At 38.6% G+C, this 18,398-nt stretch overlaps 1 protein-coding gene across 2 annotated transcripts in view; it reads left to right on the top strand.

The window, feature by feature from the left end:
* The window catches only part of GRIA1 (glutamate ionotropic receptor AMPA type subunit 1), a 352,588-nt gene that overhangs the window by 317,386 nt on the left and 16,804 nt on the right, over positions 1 to 18,398 (top strand). Inside the window, exon 14 of one of the 2 annotated variants that reach the window (XM_074212568.1) lies at positions 11,143 to 11,257. In XM_074212568.1, the coding sequence (XP_074068669.1) occupies positions 11,143 to 11,257 (115 nt within the window). Of the gene's footprint in view, positions 1 to 10,220; positions 10,336 to 11,142; positions 11,258 to 18,398 lie in introns of both variants that reach the window. The other variant, XM_074212569.1, reaches the window with a different exon arrangement.

Below are 18,398 nucleotides of genomic sequence, written 5' to 3'. Positions count from 1 at the left end.
TCTATCTCCATTTCTTCCCAAAAATAATACAAAATACTTTATCCACAGCTTTTCTAACATTAGGCAATTTTCCTTTATCCAAAACATTACCCTTATCTACTAGTTAAGCAATCCTATCCAAAAAAAGGAAATGAGTTAAGTCTGAAAAAACCCTGTTCTTGATGATCAATGTCATGGTAGAGATGAAAGAGAAAAAAAAGGATGAAGAAATAAAGTGAAACAAAGCACCAAAGGATCTATGTAGCTGGCTATGGAGCCAATAAAATAGTATAAGAATTCTACTTCAGGAATTTTTGATAATAACTCATTTTTCTCTAGTACTTTGTGTCTTACCAAATACCTCTTCACAACAACATTGTGAAACAGGAAATATAAGTATTTTGTCCCCTTTGTACAGATGTTGGAAACTGAGCTTCAGAAAAAGCAAGTGACTTACCCAGGTCTTAGAGTTAATAAGTATAATAGTTGGGATTTTTACCTCTACTCTTATTCTGATGATTTTCCATTATAATAACAATGATAAAAATAATTAGCATTAGGTTGCATATATGCTTATTTATATTATATCATTTGTTCTCACTACAACTCTATGAGGTAGATACTATTATTATCATTCTCATTTTATATTTGAGAAAACTGAGACTGGGAGAGGTTAAATGACTTTCAGAGAGTCACATAGCTAAGCAGCATTTGAGGTTACATTTGAACTCAGGTCTTCCTGACTCTGTATCCAATACTCTACCCATTATACCACCTAGTTAATCATGATACCTCTCTAAAACCCTCTGGGAAGAATTAGTTATAGAATACAGAGATTTTACCCTCCTTCAAGCATTTTTTTAAATTTAAAATGCTAATCATTTAAGACAAAAATCTTTCAGAAATGTAACATTTTCTTGCTCTTTTAAACTGACATTAATCAATATAATCTTGCCTTTTCCTTTTGTTAATTTTTTCAATTAAGAAATATTTATTTTCTTTCCATTTTTATACTCAGCTAGTGAAAGTCAGGACCAGAACTGAAATCTTGGTCTTCTGACTCCATATCCCAAGATCTTTCTACTATAACACACTCATGTGCAAAGAATGTCAGAACTAGTCATCTGGTCCAACCGCTTCATTTTAACACAGGAGAAAACCAAGGCCTAGCTGTCACATCTCCCAACTAGTTAACCTTCTACTCCTACCTCAAAATTGCTACTTGAAAAACAGATCACTAAGTTCATTCACATGCAAATAAAAGTCATCAGGATGAGCTCTAGTCATATCCTAGGACATTTATTGAGCAGAAATTGTACAATCTCCATAAGCTAAGCTAGGGATTTTTTTTTCTTCTTTCCTATCTCCCTGCTGGGTCCCTAATAAGTAAAATGTTATTGTATTTAAATTTTGTTTTGGTCATGTTTATTAATTCAGCAAACATGAATTGACTGCTTTCTATCTGCAATTCCTAAACTAGGCACTGAAGGGGGCAGCTAGGTGGCGGTGGATAGAGCACTGGCCCAGGATTCAGGAGTACCTGAGTTCGGCCTCAGACACTTAATAATTACCTAGTTGTGTGGCCTTGGGCAAGCCACTTAACTCCATTGCCTTGCAAAAAAAAAACCTTAATAAAAAAATAATAATCTAAACTAGACACTGGGAATAGGGAAGAAGTACATTAGAAATATGGTGCTCGCTATTAAGAAAAACCAACACACACACATGAAATGACCTGAGGTCTTATAGATATAAAGCAGAAGATCCAAAAGCAAAAGTCATCTAGGAAAAGGAATCAAAGTCAAACCAGTAAAATTAAAAAAGACTTAGAAGAAACACATTTTAAAGTCAATTTTATTGAAATGATTTTTAGTGGATCTTGTTCACAGAGATTGTTTATATATAATAAATCAGCAAAGATGAGGTGAATTCTTCCACTCTGGACCTCATTCCATCCCCCTTGTGTCCAATTTTCACACCAGCCCCTTATTTAGAGTGCTGAGCCCTAAGGAAACGACTAGGAGAAATGAACCCTGCCCTGTTACACCCTCTCCAGTCAAACTCAATTTTCACAGAGATGAGTATGGGTGAGTTCTCTTGGCATGTCTGCTTGGGGCAGGAGGGGGAGGGAAGGGGGAGGAAATACTGGACGGGAATCAGGATACCTAGATTTTAATTCCAACTTTGTTATTAATTCACAAATAAATCACTTCCCCCACCCTTGAACCTCACTTTCCTAAGCTATAAAGTAACAAGGTTGCATCGGATGATGGCTGCAGTCCTGCTCTGCCCTGACCTTCTAAGTATCCGTTTTGGTTATAATTGTACCATTCCATGTTTAAAAGATCTGTTCAGTTTTAATATTCAAATTTGGCATTCTTTGTTTCTAAGGACCCTTCCACATTCAACATTCCATGTTCTAAGGACCCTTGCAGTTCTGATGATGCAGCTCTGACATTCTGTGTTCTAAGATCCCTTTTGTCTCTAACAATCTATATTCTAAGGTTCCTTTTAATACTATGATTCTTTGTTCTAAAATTCTTTCCACCTCAGTCATTCTGATTCATTCATTGTTTTGTTTTACTTGAGCACAGATTTCATGTGACGTGACAGAGAGAGAGAGAGAGAGAGAGAGAGAGAGAGAGAGAGAGTTTGTCCCTTTAATGAAGATAGAATAATCAAGTAACCTCAGAGAAAACTTGTTCCACAAAACCTGGGTCTCAATCTTTCTAAGGCCTTATCCCTGGATTATAACCTCTCTGCCATAATTTCCTTAATCTGGATAAAAACCAAAGAATATTTACCAAATGAGTGAGCTATCCTTAGAATGTAGAGGTAAATATTTCTTATTGGTTATTGCTGTTGAAAAAAAAGAAAAATTCCTTCAATTAAGTTAGTAGTACCATAACTCCATGTTGATCTTAGAGTAATAAAATTCTATACAGAGTTCTTTCAAGTTAAATTTTGACTAACTGCTCTATGAGATTGCTTCCAACTCTGTAAGTCTATGATCCCAAAACTGGACCAAATGCTTAGAGGCTATCAAGGGCAACCTTTATGGAAATCATGAATCCCCTCTTGGATATTCCTGGCCAACATTCCTACAGCACCTGCTTTAATCTTCTGGAAAATAATTTAATTAAAAAACAACTTACTTTGTATTCACTATCTTATCTAGCTATAAGAACATCCCTATAAAGTAGATAGTGCAAAATGACAAGCAAGTAGGAAAAGAATAAGCATTTATTAATCTCATTTGATCCTCATAACAACCATGTAAGTCAGGTAGTGTTAAAATCACCATTTTACAAATAAAGAAACTGAGACACAGACTGGAGAAGTGATACTGCTTAGTTACCCTACTAGGAAGGGATCAAAGATGGGATTTTGAAAGCCCATCTCCTTCTGAAACCCTGTCTGACATTCAGGAATATCAATTCTTTGACTGATTAGCTGTGTGACCTTGGACAAATCACTCTCCACTCCACTGGATATTAATTTCATTTTCATAAAGTGAAAGATTTGGTCCTGGGGGTATTTAAGTCCCCCTCCACTTTGAACAACATATGAATTTCTGAAACATTAGCCTTAGGGCTTCAGAGCTGCTTAAATAGTAGTCTCAAAGACAATAAGACGCCATTCAGGTCCCTGTTATTGGGAATTGTTTTTTCCCAGTTTTAAAAAAAAGAGTTACATTTAAATTCTCAATGCAGGGAAAATATAATCATAAATATGAACTTTTCAGAGAACAAAGCAGATTCAAAACCTCTCTTGGGGGGATACCAATGCAGTCATCTAGTTAGCTGCCCAGTGTTTGAAAAATATAAATTAAAGTTATGGTTACCATAAACTGAGCTTAAAAAACTTTTCCTAGGGAGAGATCAAAATACCTCTTAACATACTGAAGTCAGCAGATAATTAAAATTAAATATTTCGGGAAAAAAATTCACCAGTGACTCCTTAGGAAGGTTACACTGAATATTGGAGAGAACTCAGGAAATACTTAAAATCAGATTATCTAAATTTAAGTCTTTTTTTGTCTAATTTTATTTATTTTTTCTCAGATATACGTAAAAAAGTTTTAACATTTATTTTTTATAATTTTGAGGTCCAAAGTCTCTCCCTCCTTCCCTGTTCCCCACTCCTTGAAAAGGCAAGCAATTTAATATAGATGATACATGTGCATTTCCATGTTGCAAAGGAAAACACAGACCTCCCCCCCCCAAAAAAAGGTAGAAATAAAAATAGAGTCTAAAAAATGCAGTTTTATCTTCATTCAAATTCCATCAGTTTTCTCTGGAGGTAGATAGCATTTTTCATCATAAGTCCTTCAGAACAGTCTTAGATCATTGTTTTCCTGAGAATATCTATGTCATTCATAATTGATCATTTTAAACTATTGCTGCTACTGTATACAATATTCTTCTGGTTCTGTTCATTTCACTTTACATCAATTTATAAACGTCTTCCCAAGTTTTTCTAAAAGCATCCTGATTGTCATTTCTTATAACACAATTGTTTTCCATTAGCATCATATACATCTATACACATTAAAGTCACACTTTTCAACCATTCGCCAAAGGATAGTCAAACCCTCAATTTCAAATTCTTTGACATCACAAAAAGAACTGCTATAGATATTTTTATACACATAAGTCCTTCTACATTTTTTCTTGATCTCTGAGATACACACCTTGTAGTGACATTGCTGGGTTAAAGGATATGCACAGTTTTATAGCCCAAATTGTTCTCCAGAATGGTTGGATCAGTTCACATGGAGTCTATCTAGGGATTCTTTGTGGGGAGTCTATTGACACTTGGCTATGAACTCTTGATCAAAACCAAAATTCTTTTCCTGGACATCATTTCCAGTTATTCTATTCCCTTAGTAGAATCTAAGCTCCTTGAGGACAGGAACAGCCTTATTTTTTTCTTTGTTTCTACAATTCCTAGCATAGACATCTAAAAATGTTTTCAGTTGATTAATTGAAGTAACTTTGGGGGGTTTTTAGGTTATATCAAAAGACACAAAGTCTGGCATGTTCTACAATGAAAAATTAATGGAGAAAGTTATTATCATCTCTAATATTCTTATTATTACCATTATCCTATTCTATAACATATGGAGGTGATTCTGGGTTCTCACAGCCTTTACCAGTATAGTATAAACTCTGACAGCTCCTGCCAAAATGATACAGACTCATTTGATCCTCACAGCAACCCATGGGGTAGGTACTATCATTGACCCTATTTTACCAAGGAGGAAACTGAGTCTTAAAGGGATTAAATGACTTGTCCAGGTTCCTATAACCATTGTGTTAAAGTTGGAACTTGAACTAATCTTTCTTCCAGATTCCAAGTTCATTTTTCTATCCCTGTAGCATGCTACCTCTCCTTAGAAAAGGGATTAGCAGTCTGTTGTGTGAATGCCAATGGAGCTATATGTGATGATTTTTTCTTAACTTAATATCCCCATAGATAATTGAAGAGATCTAAATCTCTTCCCCAGGACTAATATTTCCAAAGTCCTTTGATTTAATCTTTATGTATTATAATTTAGTATTCCCTGGTGATCCTGCATGCCATTGTTCCTAAAATGTGACACAGAGAACATGAGGAGTAAGTACCTCATGAAGTCTCATGAGGTAAACAAGGAATCATATAGTAGGACTAGGAGAATCACAGATTATAGCAGTCAGAGAGCTCTCCTTGTCTTTCTAGACCAACCTCTGTATAGAAAAGAATCCTATCTACAATTTAATTTTACATGTGGTCATCTACCCTTTGCTTGATGAGAGATGCCCACTTTTTTCCCAAGGCAGTCTCTTTAAAAAGATCTAATTATGTAGAAGTTTTTTTCCTTACATCAAATCTAAATTTGTACCCTTAAATTTTCTTTCTTATAATCTTAATTGTGTTTTCTGTGATCAAGTATACAGTTTTATTCAATCCTTTCCAGTCAAAAAAAAATCATTTTCTGAAAGCAAAATAGGAGTTAATCAACTTAACTTTCCCTCCATCTTTTATTACCTACTCTTCTCTTCTCTTCTCTCTCTTCTCTTCTCTTCATACTAAACAGCAGTCCTATCTCCTTATTTGATTCTTCTTATTACCTGATTTCAGAGGCAGTAAGGCATGATGGATGAAGAATTGATCTTAGAATCAAGAAAACCTGAGTTCAGCTTCCATTTCTAATATATACTGGTTTTGGGACCCTGGAAAATAAATAAATGTCTCATTACTTAAATCAGCTTTCTAAGATTCATTACAGATAGACACTGAGCTGCATTTGCAAAAGTTTCTCACTAAGAATTCCCAGTACCACAAAACCACAGGTCTGATTCTTTGCTCTTCTCATCAGCCTCAGCTCATCCTGAACCCTGTGCACTCCTGATCCTCTTCTTGTAGGCATGGTCGTGCCTCATTTTCATGCTTATCCTTCATTACCTGATCTTGATTCCCCTTTAAATACTTCTTTTAACTCGTAAGTTGGCTAAGTTTTCTGTGTTTACTGAATTTCACTAACCATACTGCTAAACTATTTTCTAAGGCATGGGGGGAAACTGGTAGATTTGACTCCTGAACTAATTTCCTGGAATTCTGACAGAAGTAGAGCAAATCATTTCTTGACTTTCCAAGAAAATGGGTTGTTGTTTGAAGGAAATGGAATTGTTTGTATATGTAGCTTTAGGATTTCATTCTTGAGAGTCTTCATATTCCTCCCAACAAATTTCACCTGTGGAATTTTAGATCATGGCATCTTATCTGTCTCTTCTTTGATCCCTTTAAAAACTATTCTCTAGAAATCTAAAGTATGTCTCAAGATTATGGTTAACTTTCCATCTTTATCAAAATTTCTAAATCATGGTGGTCACTTTAGATTTTAATCATTTCTACTTCAGTTTCCATTTCAATCTTGTTGGTAAAAATCAGGGTCAAGAGAGCAAGCCCATTCATAGGTTCCTCTTTCTTTTTTAGGTTTTTGCAAGGCAATGGGGTTAAGTGGCTTGCCCAAGGCCACACAGCTAGGTAATTATTAAATGTCTGAGGTGGATTTGAACTCAGGTCCTCCTGACTCCAGGGCCAGTGCTCTATCCACTGTGCCACCTAGCTGCCCCTTTTTGGTTCCTCTTTTTGAATGATAAAAATATTAAGGCAAGTCAAGAAATGATTTGCTCTACTTTTAGCAAAGTTTCAGGAAATATCTAAAAAAATGAAGTCTCCGATAACTAGACTGATTCTATGCTAAACTTTTAAGTGATTATTCATCTATTTCTTCTTTCATTCCAGGTGGGTTGTGGTATACTCAGATAATATTCTTGCTTCTTTTTTTTTCTGTCTGTTGGTTTCACACAGTATTCTACATTAAACTTCCCCAATCTTGTTTTCTCGATTTCTGTACATCAGTATATCATTTAATATACAATACTACCCCAGTCCCTCCCCTTTTTACCTATTCTCTTCTGATTCTTTATGACCCATTTGGAGTTTTCTTGTCAAACCCTAAAGTGGTTTGCCATTTGCTTCCCTAGTTCATTTGATAAATGAGAAACATAGACAGATAGGGATAAGAGACTTGCCTAAGGTCACACAACTGGTAAGTATCTGAAGTCAGATTTGAACTTCCTAACTCCAGATCTGATGTTCTATCCACTGAGTCCAGTAATGGGGTTGTACCTACCTAATTGTCCATTAGGAGCTATAGTATACCCTCTTTATTATCCATACTTAGTACACTTTACATATAGATACATGAAGCCATAGGTTTTACTGCTGCATTTCTTCTTGGAGCCTATAAATTTCTGCATAGCTTTATTGTTTTTATTCTATATTATCTAATTTTGGATAGGTTTTTCCCCTCAATCTGTAAAGCTCTTTTGATTGGATATGCAATACTGTATACATTTATATCCAGCCCTTATTAGATGCACTCCACACTTGGCCAGAAGCTAATTATTTCTATATTTTAACCCATGGTCCAAGAAGCCAGATCCCATTCTTTAACTTCACTTTCTAAATTAGCTGTTTACTCCTCAGATTTGTCTTTTTCTTCTGACACCTTTGCCTTTGACATGTCATCATAAACCATAGAACCTAAAGCAACCTATGATATCATTTACTCTTTTGTAAATCTTTGTGCCAGATCACATTGCTGACTTATATTGTAACCACTCCTGACTCCCAGGTCCATTTCCTACAATCTGTCATCTACCCAATCTCTCCCATGCTGCACTTCTGCAATTAATTTTTAGAACCCAAAATTTTATCACTATTAAATTTCATCTCTTTCCTGTTACACTTGTCTCTGTTGGTTTTAGCTATTCCTTACTAAGGTATTAACTAAGAGTAAAGTTGTTACATGATAAAATCTTCAAATATGAGTCCTGTTCCCAATGGTATTTTCATTTTAATAGGGAACTCATGAAGGAATGAATAAATGAATACTTGGCATAAGACCAAGTTTCTCAAAGAGACTGCTAAATCTTATTCCAGAGGCTTATATGGGTGAGCAGAAAAGTGCATTTAAATCATAGAACTTTGGCCTTAAAAGGTATTTTTACTAATCATAGCAACTATTTGTACCTCAAACCCTCATCTCATAGATAAGGAAACCGTGGCACTGAGGAAAATTAACTTGACTATGGTACTAATCTATGGCATTAATGCCATAGCTGGAACTCAGACTCAGGTCTCTCAGTCTAGAGCTTTTTTTGCAATATACTATATGAAGATAAACATTGCAAACATTGCATAACTAAACCAGCTATATATGTATTCTACCAAATAGTCATAGGCTATTTTTCACTAGTGAGATATTTTATAAATACCACTAATAAAGGTGAAAAAATAAGATGCTCTGAAATAGTAGGTACTAAGAGGATCTATGACTTTAAGATGAATGGCCCCTATCTCAAAGAATACGAATTTAGAATGGAAGGAACTTTAAGTATGATCTCATCCAAACAACCTCCTCAATTTTTTACAGGTGAGAGGAAACTGTAACCCAGAGCGCTAAAGGAACTTGACGCAAAGTAATACAGATAGTTTAACCAAGTCGGGGTTTGAACCCAGCTCTGACTACAAATACAATGAAATTTGATAATTGGTGGGAGGAGGAGTGAGATTGAGACTTTTAAAAACCACTACTTTGGTCCTCCCATGGTTGGCAATGGGCATGTTAAGTGTTTGTAGTATCCTTGGCATGAAATGACTCCTCTTCCTTGGAACCTGAGGATATGGCCAAGATCTTATGACCAGATCCTCCCAAGGCTACCAGAGCTATCTACTAACTAGCATGTGGGTGACTGAAGTGGAATTGCTTATAGCTTCATTTTAATAGCAACTATATAAATGGATGTAACCCTTTGGCCTGATGACTCAGGAAATCACTGGAAAAAAGCACACAACCATTGCCTTCTGATAAACTGAATCTGTTTCCATGTGTCCAAAAATGTCTGAAGTGTTTTATACTTAATTTGCCTCCATCCTTCTCAACGTGTTAGGTTCTCCTGAAATTTGATTGAATGTTCCTTTCTGTTATTTAATAAGAAGAGATTGCCAATCATGTTGTTTTTATATGTCTCTTGTGACGTGAGTAACACTCAGAGGAATGGGTGAGCCAGATTCCCTCTCCCACCCCTCCAATTGCCAAGTTAATAACTCTTTTTCCATAAAGAGTATTCCTAGATGTTGCTGTTATTCTTTCTCTGGGCCATTTTATTTCTTCTTCCTTTCAGTAGTAGTAGTAGTAGTAGTAGTAGTAGTAGTAGTAGTAGTAGTAGTAGTAGTAGTAGCAGTAGCAGTAGTAGTAGCAGTAGCAGTAGCAGTAGTAGAAATGACTATAATCATCTTCATAATAATATTAATGAGTGGGCTTTTTTTAAAAATCCTAGTTTCCTCTAAGCCCTATATGGTATATCCATCCCTCTTTTTAGATACCAAAAGACCAAGTTCACCCCTTGGGTCTTGCAGGGGCTGAAATGTAGAAGACCTTAGGAAGTCAAGTCAAAGTCCCATAAAAGTACTCTTCCTATTTTGGAGACAGAGGGTTGTAGTCTATCTCTCATATCCCCCATTACCAGGAATGATGGTGGCTAAGGCTCCCCAACTCAGAGCCCTGAGATGATATCTCCCTGGCAGGCTGGGTAATAGGGAGCTGCTTCACCAATCCCTTGTGTCACACAAGTTTCTGAGTGTTCTCCGCCTGTTACTCATCGAGTGTTATCTATTCGTTTTTAAAGAAATCCAGTAAACCTGGCAGTGTTAAAACTGAACGAGCAGGGGCTTTTGGACAAATTGAAAAACAAATGGTGGTACGACAAGGGCGAATGCGGCAGCGGGGGAGGTGATTCCAAGGTCAGCCCCAGTAAGAAAAAACTAGCGGGTATTAATAGCATGGCTAGTAACCAGCAACCGTTTTTCCAACACCCCCTCGCACTTATATTTAAATATTTCCTCTCCCATTCTCAGAAAGAAAAAAAACTTTCAACTTTCTAGTAGTTGCCAGTATCAGCATCAACCTCCTCCCACTCCAACTCTCTTAGAAAAGGCTGGCCAGCCTCCCCCCAAAATTGAGACTTCTGTATATGCAACCAACTTTGCAAGTATCATCTCAGAGTAGGGGTATAAGGAAGCCTTCATGCTTTTGCCTATCACTGTAGCCAGCTGGTGATTTTCTTCTGCCAAGACGGGATGGGAAGAAAATGTGAACAGGTTGTCCTGGGGCTTCTTGAAGGCAGTTTTCCTCCTTCCTTCCCCCATCCGCATACCTAACTGGAGAAACTGATAGAGGTCCACTGCTGGGGCAGCTGAGGTACTCTGCAGCCTGGCCTGGTCAGCAGTTGGATGATCTGAGAGCAGGGACGGTCCATCGACCCCTACCACATCTGGACCACTGGCAAGTATCTGCAGCGGGTGATGGAGGTTGCTGGTTACTCAAAGTGATATAGCAATACTCCTCTTGCTGTGCTGGAGGAAGAGTTGCGTGAGTGTGTGGGGTGGGCAGTATTATGGTGGGGTGGGGCCAGATGGAGTATTCTATGATATCACTTTGTCCGTGTATATGCTCTTGTTCAATGAATGATGTGAATGAAACTGTCTGTGCTGAATAACATAAAATAACATTGCTAATGTTATTTATGTTATGTCGCCCCCTGGTTGAAGAGGTCCCGTAAACCTAGCGGTTTTGAAACTCAGTGAGCAAGGCGTCTTAGACAAGCTGAAAAGCAAATGGTGGTACGATAAAGGGGAGTGTGGAAGCAAGGACTACGGAAGTAAGGTCAGTCGCCCACAAGGGGGTCTCGCGTACCCATACAAAAATGCACAGTATTGAATCAAAGCTAGGGCCCAGGGGTTGGAGGCCCTTGTGTGGTGGGTTTGGGTAGTATTTTGAGGTACAGGGGCCCCAGATGGGGAAAGACCTTTCAAACCTGTACTATGAAGGTAGTAGGTCTTGGACAGACCAGTGGTATGACTAGTCCTTACCACACCATAAAAGGTTGAGTTTCTGGGAAATGAGGGATAGTGGCCCTCTTGGGAACTCATCAAATAGCAATCTGCAAGGTGGTCTCCCTCATACAATTACTCTTTGCTTATAGGATGTGTTGTCCCCATGGGAGATCCCTACGGAGATCTTTTTTGCAGTATGTAATCATCCCTCCCAAACTGTGTCAGGGAGAGACTATCTCAAGCAAGTTTTCATTGCATAGGTTAATGCTGTGATGAAGATCCTAGTTCATATCCCAGTTCAGGGCCTGTTCATTAGAGCAGGTCATCCCATTTATAAAACCAAAGTCTCTTCTCCCTAGACATGAAAACAATCTAGGTAAAGTCTAGGATAATTTTTAAAATGCACAGTGTGCATTGCCTTCATCATTGAATCAGAGTATCAATTAGAATTAGAAGTTGGTGAACTTCAAACCCTGAACCTAGAAAATCAAATCTTGAAGAGAACATGAACATCAGAATTTGGAGGGACCTGAGAGAAAATGTCAGAACTAGAAAAGAATTTAGAATGTCAGAGATTTTAAAGCATAATAGAATATCTGATCTCAAAACACTCTTAGGCTATAATAGAATATTAGAATCAAATGGACCTTAGAACTCAGAACACGAATGAGCTGGAAAGGACCATAAACATGAAGTCTTACAATTGGAAGGAACCCCTTGAATATAGCTAGTGTTCAGACTAAAAGGAAAAATAGAACAGAAATAGACAATGCTAAATAGAAAGGAAATTTAGAATATAGAGCATAGAATTCCAAAGCTCCTTTTTCTACCATTTTATGAAGAAGAAAACTAGGTTCTAAAGAGATCAAATGACATGACATGCCCAAGGATATTTTGTTACTTATTAACAGAGCCAGGACTCAAATTTGGGTCTCCCAATGACAGACCAGTATTTTTTCCACTAAGTCCCTTTGTATGGTTTCATTCATCCTTCTGGTATCTGAATCTCCTTCCCTAGAAGAGCATATAGAGTGACCATAAATTGCCAACAATTTTGTCCTTTCATTGCATAGTTCTTTCCAATGCATGTGAATTCCCCTAAATGAAGAGCAATTCTTCTGGTTCTGAAACTGGAAATTAAAGTGGTATCTCAACTACCTTGGGACAGTTGGCCAAACTTGCATGTGTCCATGCTCCTGAAGGTCCCTAGCTAACTGAAGCCCCAAGGGAAGTGAATGGAAAAAAAGGAAATTTGGCAGACCAAACATTAAGGCACTCAATTACATACTATACCAACTGTTTCTCATTTAATTTTATGATTTTTGGTATGCCTGAACTCAGTGGGGACCAGTGATGTCAGGGTTAATATCCTGGGATTAGCATATGCTTCAAGATATATGCAGTTAACCCTTATCAGACACTGACCTTAACACCAAAATCAGAAGAATCTTCTTTAACATTCCCTGTTGTTTGTTTCTGAAGCTCCCATAGAAAGACATTTTAAACCCCTCTATTTGCCCATTCACAAGAGGAAAAATAAGACCCCCCCTAAAATCTTCCTGAAGCTTTCAGGGGTCCCTATTATCATCCAAAATATTGGAAGTTGATAGAAAAAGACATAGTAAAAATATGGTCCAGACTGTTCTGCATAAATCCAAACCCTAGCTAACCAATACATGTTCCAAGCAGTCATGCCATGCACACACACACACACACACACACACACACACACACACACACACACACACCAGAAAAGACTATCTCTGCTTTCTGTGTGATGATGTCTCCTGGTCTTTGGGTGTTCTTCCCTGACCCACACGTCCATCCTTAGCTTCGCTGCCACTACCATTCTATTCAGGCAGAGTGTTCTGAGGTGCCTTGTACAACAGCAGCAGGTCCCAGTACACATAACTGAGAACAGCCGCCCCCACAATCCTCTCTTCTCATTGGCTACATGGGCCAATTATTAGTACAATGGGCCAATTCTCATCCTGTGTGGAGCTGGCTCTTTGGGGAAAATCTGTAGGCTGGGGAACTGGCCTAGATTTGAAATGGAACAGCTTTAAGTGGTCAATTAGCATTGGCTAATTGTTATTGGGTGACCTTGGAGGGGTAGATTCTATAAAGAACATTTCAAAGACATGTGCCCCTGCCTCTTATAACCCCTTGTCTGGAGGTATATGTAAAGGAGGCCAAGAGCTATTCAGAATGAATGAGAAAAATAAGGACTCTCCACATTGCCAGAAGCTGAGCTACCTTCACCACTAAGCCACAAAGGAATCCTTCTAGGATTCAAGGTTTAGAATTGAAAGACTGGGATCATCTACAAATGAGAAAATTGAGGACCTGCTTTTGAGATTTTCCCAAGGTCACACAGACTTTGAATGAGCATAGCTTCAGCAAGAGGGCTGAGGGAAGTCAGTGACTCCTAGCTACAACTCCCTTCAAATCCTGGCTACTGACTCCAGTGGGAAGCTTCCCCCTTAGACTTTGGAGAAATGAAAAGTTGGTCTGGCATCTGCAAAGCAAATAAAAGACTGCTGGGGCCCCACTCTGTCCTTGAGTGACTCCAATCTGACTTTCATTGAATGGCACTGGACCCAGCTTTGGGCCTGATCCTGATTCTAACACTTTCAAATTCTAGCTTTCGATATTGATTTGAATTCTTGATCCAGTTCTGGCCTCCCTAACTGCTCTATATGAATGTTGGCAACCCGTTTCCTCCTCATATGCCTGGCTCCTTCCTTATCAACATTTCTTCTACTTTTTTGTTGTTGTTGAGCTATTTCCTGCTAAATATTGTGCCTGGGGTGCTTTCTGGCCTAGCAGAACTGGAATTGCATCTAAACCCTATTTCTAGTTTTGTCTTTCTCTGCTCTAACAATGAATTTTCTGTTTCATTTATGCTATTAACCTGTCCTTGGAGCTGAGCCATCCCCTAGTGGTGGCTTGAAGCATTACTCAACATGGGTCACTTAAGGAATCATTGGGTCATAAGATTTAGAACTGGAAAGAATCTTAGAAATCACTTGGTCCAACCCTCTCATTAAGAAAGAAAGGACTCATGATCCAGGAGTGAAATCCAAGTCCTCTAATTCCAAAATCAATGTTTTGTTTTCTCCATTGCTGTAGTACATGGCCTTCATTCACATTTGTATAATTCAGCACCATTATGAATATCTTCAGTTGCTTTGGTATCTTTGAATTTCTGTTTCACAATCACAAGAAAAAATGGAGCCTATCTTTTGGATCTGCATAAGGGTGCAACTCATTTCTCATCTTTTAAGACTATCACCCAATTTCTATGTTTTTTTATCCAGAAGGACCACCTATTTATATTTATTGATTATCCACTGTGTAAATTAACTTACTTCATTTTTTCATTGTGGTCTACCCCAAAAATAATTTCTTTGGAAGACAAGCAGGAAGAACAAGATGAAGGAAGACTATACAGACCTAACCCATGGGCTTACTTTTGTTGACAGTTCTGGGTGGATCAACTGAAGAAATAGTCACTGGATATTAACTATATGACTGTGTTCAATATGCTAAGACCTATAGAAGGCCCAAAAACCTCATTCTTCAGTTAGTTTTCAGTCTCATTTTAGAAGAAATTTTGGAGTACTTGAATCTCAATTAAACAGAAATCACCTCTACACCATTTACAATATGCAGATACCAAGCCTTTTCTTGAAAATATCTCATGTACGGGGCAGCTAAGTGACACAATGAGGGGCAACTAGATGGCACAGTGAATAGAGCACTGGTCCTGGAATCAGGAGGACCTGAGTTCAAATCTGACCTCCAACACTTAATAAAGCTGTGTGACCTTGGGCAAGTCACTTAACCCCCCATTGCCTTGTAAAAACCTAATATATACATATATATGTATGTATGTATGTATGTATGTATGTATGTATGTATCAGGTGCAAAAGAACTCATTACCTCCCAAGATAGAATATTTTACTTGTGAATATCTATGATTGTTGGGAAGATTTTCCTTCTATTGAACTGAAATCCTCCGCCTCCACATTCTCCCCATTGAACTAGTTCTGCCTTCCAGGGTCAAGTAAAATAAAGCTGATTCCTTCTTTACATGGAAGCCCTTCAAATACTTCAAAACAGCTTTATCTACATCCCCTTTCTCTCACCTACTTTTCTCTTCTCCAGATGTTAACATATCTCTATTTTTAAAAATAATTCCTCATATGGCATGGTTTCAAGTCTTCACCACCCTCATGATTTTTCTCTGGACCTCTTCCATCTTGTCAATAGCCTTCCCAAAATGTGCCATTCCAGACCTCAAGACATGATTGCAGTTGGTTCTGAAAAGATCCTTTTGCAGTGTGACTCTCCCCCTTATTCTGAACCACTCTGGTGCTGTGAATGCAATCTTAAGAACATCACTGGCTTTTTGGCTGCCATATTATCCTGCTCATTCCTTTCTAGTCTTAGTCCTCTACAACCTTCTAGACCTTATGAAGGAGGTAGCAAACCAAGGCAAGGATAGCATACAAAGGGTTAAAAATGAACAGATGGAGGGGGGGCCTCATCACTATGGCAACTAACCCAAGGGTTCTGAAAGACTGGGTTTATGTTTCTTTTCACCTGTCACTCTTCTCCATACTATCCCTCTCTTCTCCCAGCAGGAGACAAGTTGTGACATTTTCACGCCCACTAACAAGCTGCTTGGCTTGGTCGGGGGAGAGGGGGAAAGGACTATGGGCTTGGATAGTTCTCCTAAGCTAAGGATGACTAAACAAAGGTGGTCCCAAAAAGAAGAGCTCAGAACCACCACCACCTCTCTACTCCAAGACCTAATGAAAAGTCTTTTTAAAAGACATAACTAGCAGTTTCAAGGCTTGTTTGGAAGTTAACTATATGGAATGTGTACACCAGCACATGCATATACCCCCACACATATGTCTGTGTTAAGATAGGGCGGGAAAAGAGAGACAGAGACACAAGCTACAACTCTAGAAAAAAACAGTGATTTCTGAGTGTTTACTTCTGTTCCATCACAGAATACAAAAGCAAAGTTACAGATAGAGGAGACAGTGAAGAGATTCACATCTCACACAGAGGAAACAGCAGGGGACAACATATACTGCCACTAGAGAAGATAGCCACATTCAGCCTAGACAGATATTGGCAGAGGGACTAACACCTATCACTTCTTGGAAAAAAGGCCAAATTGCAGAGGTCATATTCATGATCCCAATATGCAAGGGTCAAGAATACACAGATGAACAAGACAAACTATATAAGGCTATAGTCTCATTTCCACCTAAAAATAAATACCCAAAGAAATGAAAGTTATAATTCCACAGAAGTCAGCATGCCTAAACCCCAGACACTCATGCTTTCTAGATGATGATGGCCAAAAGATGCATATGCTCTTTTTCTATACCTAACATCCTCCTACAAAGGATGTATAATCAACCTCCAGGAATGGAACAATGCATTTTCAGCTGTGTTGACAGAGATGGCAGCAAGACACAGGTGCCCCTTGAATGCCTAGTCAATCTGCCCTGTGACTTACTTTGGTTCTTACTGCCCTAGCTCTGACTGAGAGGCTAGGAGTGAGATCCCTGGTGCTGAGTGTTTTCCCAAGTTAGCCTGCAGCATTTGACTGGACCTATGCTGTGCCCATTTGCCTTTTCCAGCTGTGGTACATACGATCCTCTCATCAGATTTTGATTTCCCTCCCCTCTATCCTCAAGCTGACTTCTTCTGTGGAGGATATAGCCCCATTGTTCTCTAAGAAATAGATGAAGGAGGTAATTTAGCTACCATCTCCAAGTGTGAAGCCCCTCCTGCTTTTGGCTGTGTGGATTCAATTCTGCTGACATCTCCAAGCATGTAACCCTACCACCAATGCTATATCCAGTTCTGGAGAATATGCTCCTCCAGGCATGACTCCTCCTATCATACAGACATTCATATGCAATCACTGACAATTGCAGGAGGAAATGATCTTTTTGCCTTCTCCGGATGTATAAAATATGGTCTTCATACTTTCATTTCTAGATATGTAGGAGATATGACTGCTTGACTATTCCAGGTATGGGGAACATGCCTCTTCATCTCCATCTGGCCTGTAGACTGCCCCAGCCTAACTGAAATAGGCCAGTAAGGGACATTAATTGAGCTATGTGTAGCAACCTTCCACAGGAACGCTAGCAAATATGACAAAGAAATCGAAGAGACCTTTAAGGGATTCCAGTCTAGCTGAGCATGACCCTCCACTGTTCACAAGGCAGACAAAACTCTCCCTCTCTGCCCCAATCGGGAAGGAAGGAAGCACAAAGGGCAACTTCAAATCAGGAGAGCAACTTGAAATGAAATTTGTCTATGAAACTAAAGCCATCAGCATGAAGAAGAGTAGTCCTGGATCTCATGCACTTGGCACACCTGCTACCTATTATCCTCCAGAGCCTAGAGCATAGAAAATCAAGGACTTCATTCTTTAAAAAACTTATAAAAACAGCTGTGCCCATAATTCTTCCTCCCACCACCAGTATCATTACTCCAATACTAGCAAAAGACCACATGGAGACGTGACAACTTTGAATGACAAAATAAATGAAACAATCCAACTTCTGCTTTCACTGTCTTAATCTTAGCCAGACTCAGCATAATTGTGGAGTTGGCAAAAGTTGTCTTTGGCACTCTTTTCCAGGTGCTTCTCCTGCTCCCTGGCACCTACTCCCTATGTGGGTGCCTACTTTGTATCCTTCTCCCACAAGCCCTTGTACATTTGCAGTTTGCTTTCAAGTAATACCCAGTAAGGTGTTAGTTGATAAGGGCTTGAAATATCTAACTGGAAAGAACCTGATGCTTCATTCCACCTAGCTGCCTGCATGATCCATGAATCTGCTCTACAATATGTCCAATGATGCATCCATCCAACCTCTGCTTGAAAAGACTGCCTGCCTCCTTGGTCATTCAAAATCATACAAATTTCAAC

The sequence above is a fragment of the Macrotis lagotis genome, chromosome 1 (genome assembly GCF_037893015.1).
Source record: "Macrotis lagotis isolate mMagLag1 chromosome 1, bilby.v1.9.chrom.fasta, whole genome shotgun sequence".
NCBI lineage: Eukaryota > Metazoa > Chordata > Mammalia > Peramelemorphia > Peramelidae > Macrotis > Macrotis lagotis.
The sequence above is the reverse complement of the archived record's forward strand: the minus strand, read 5'-3'. Positions and strand labels throughout refer to the sequence as shown.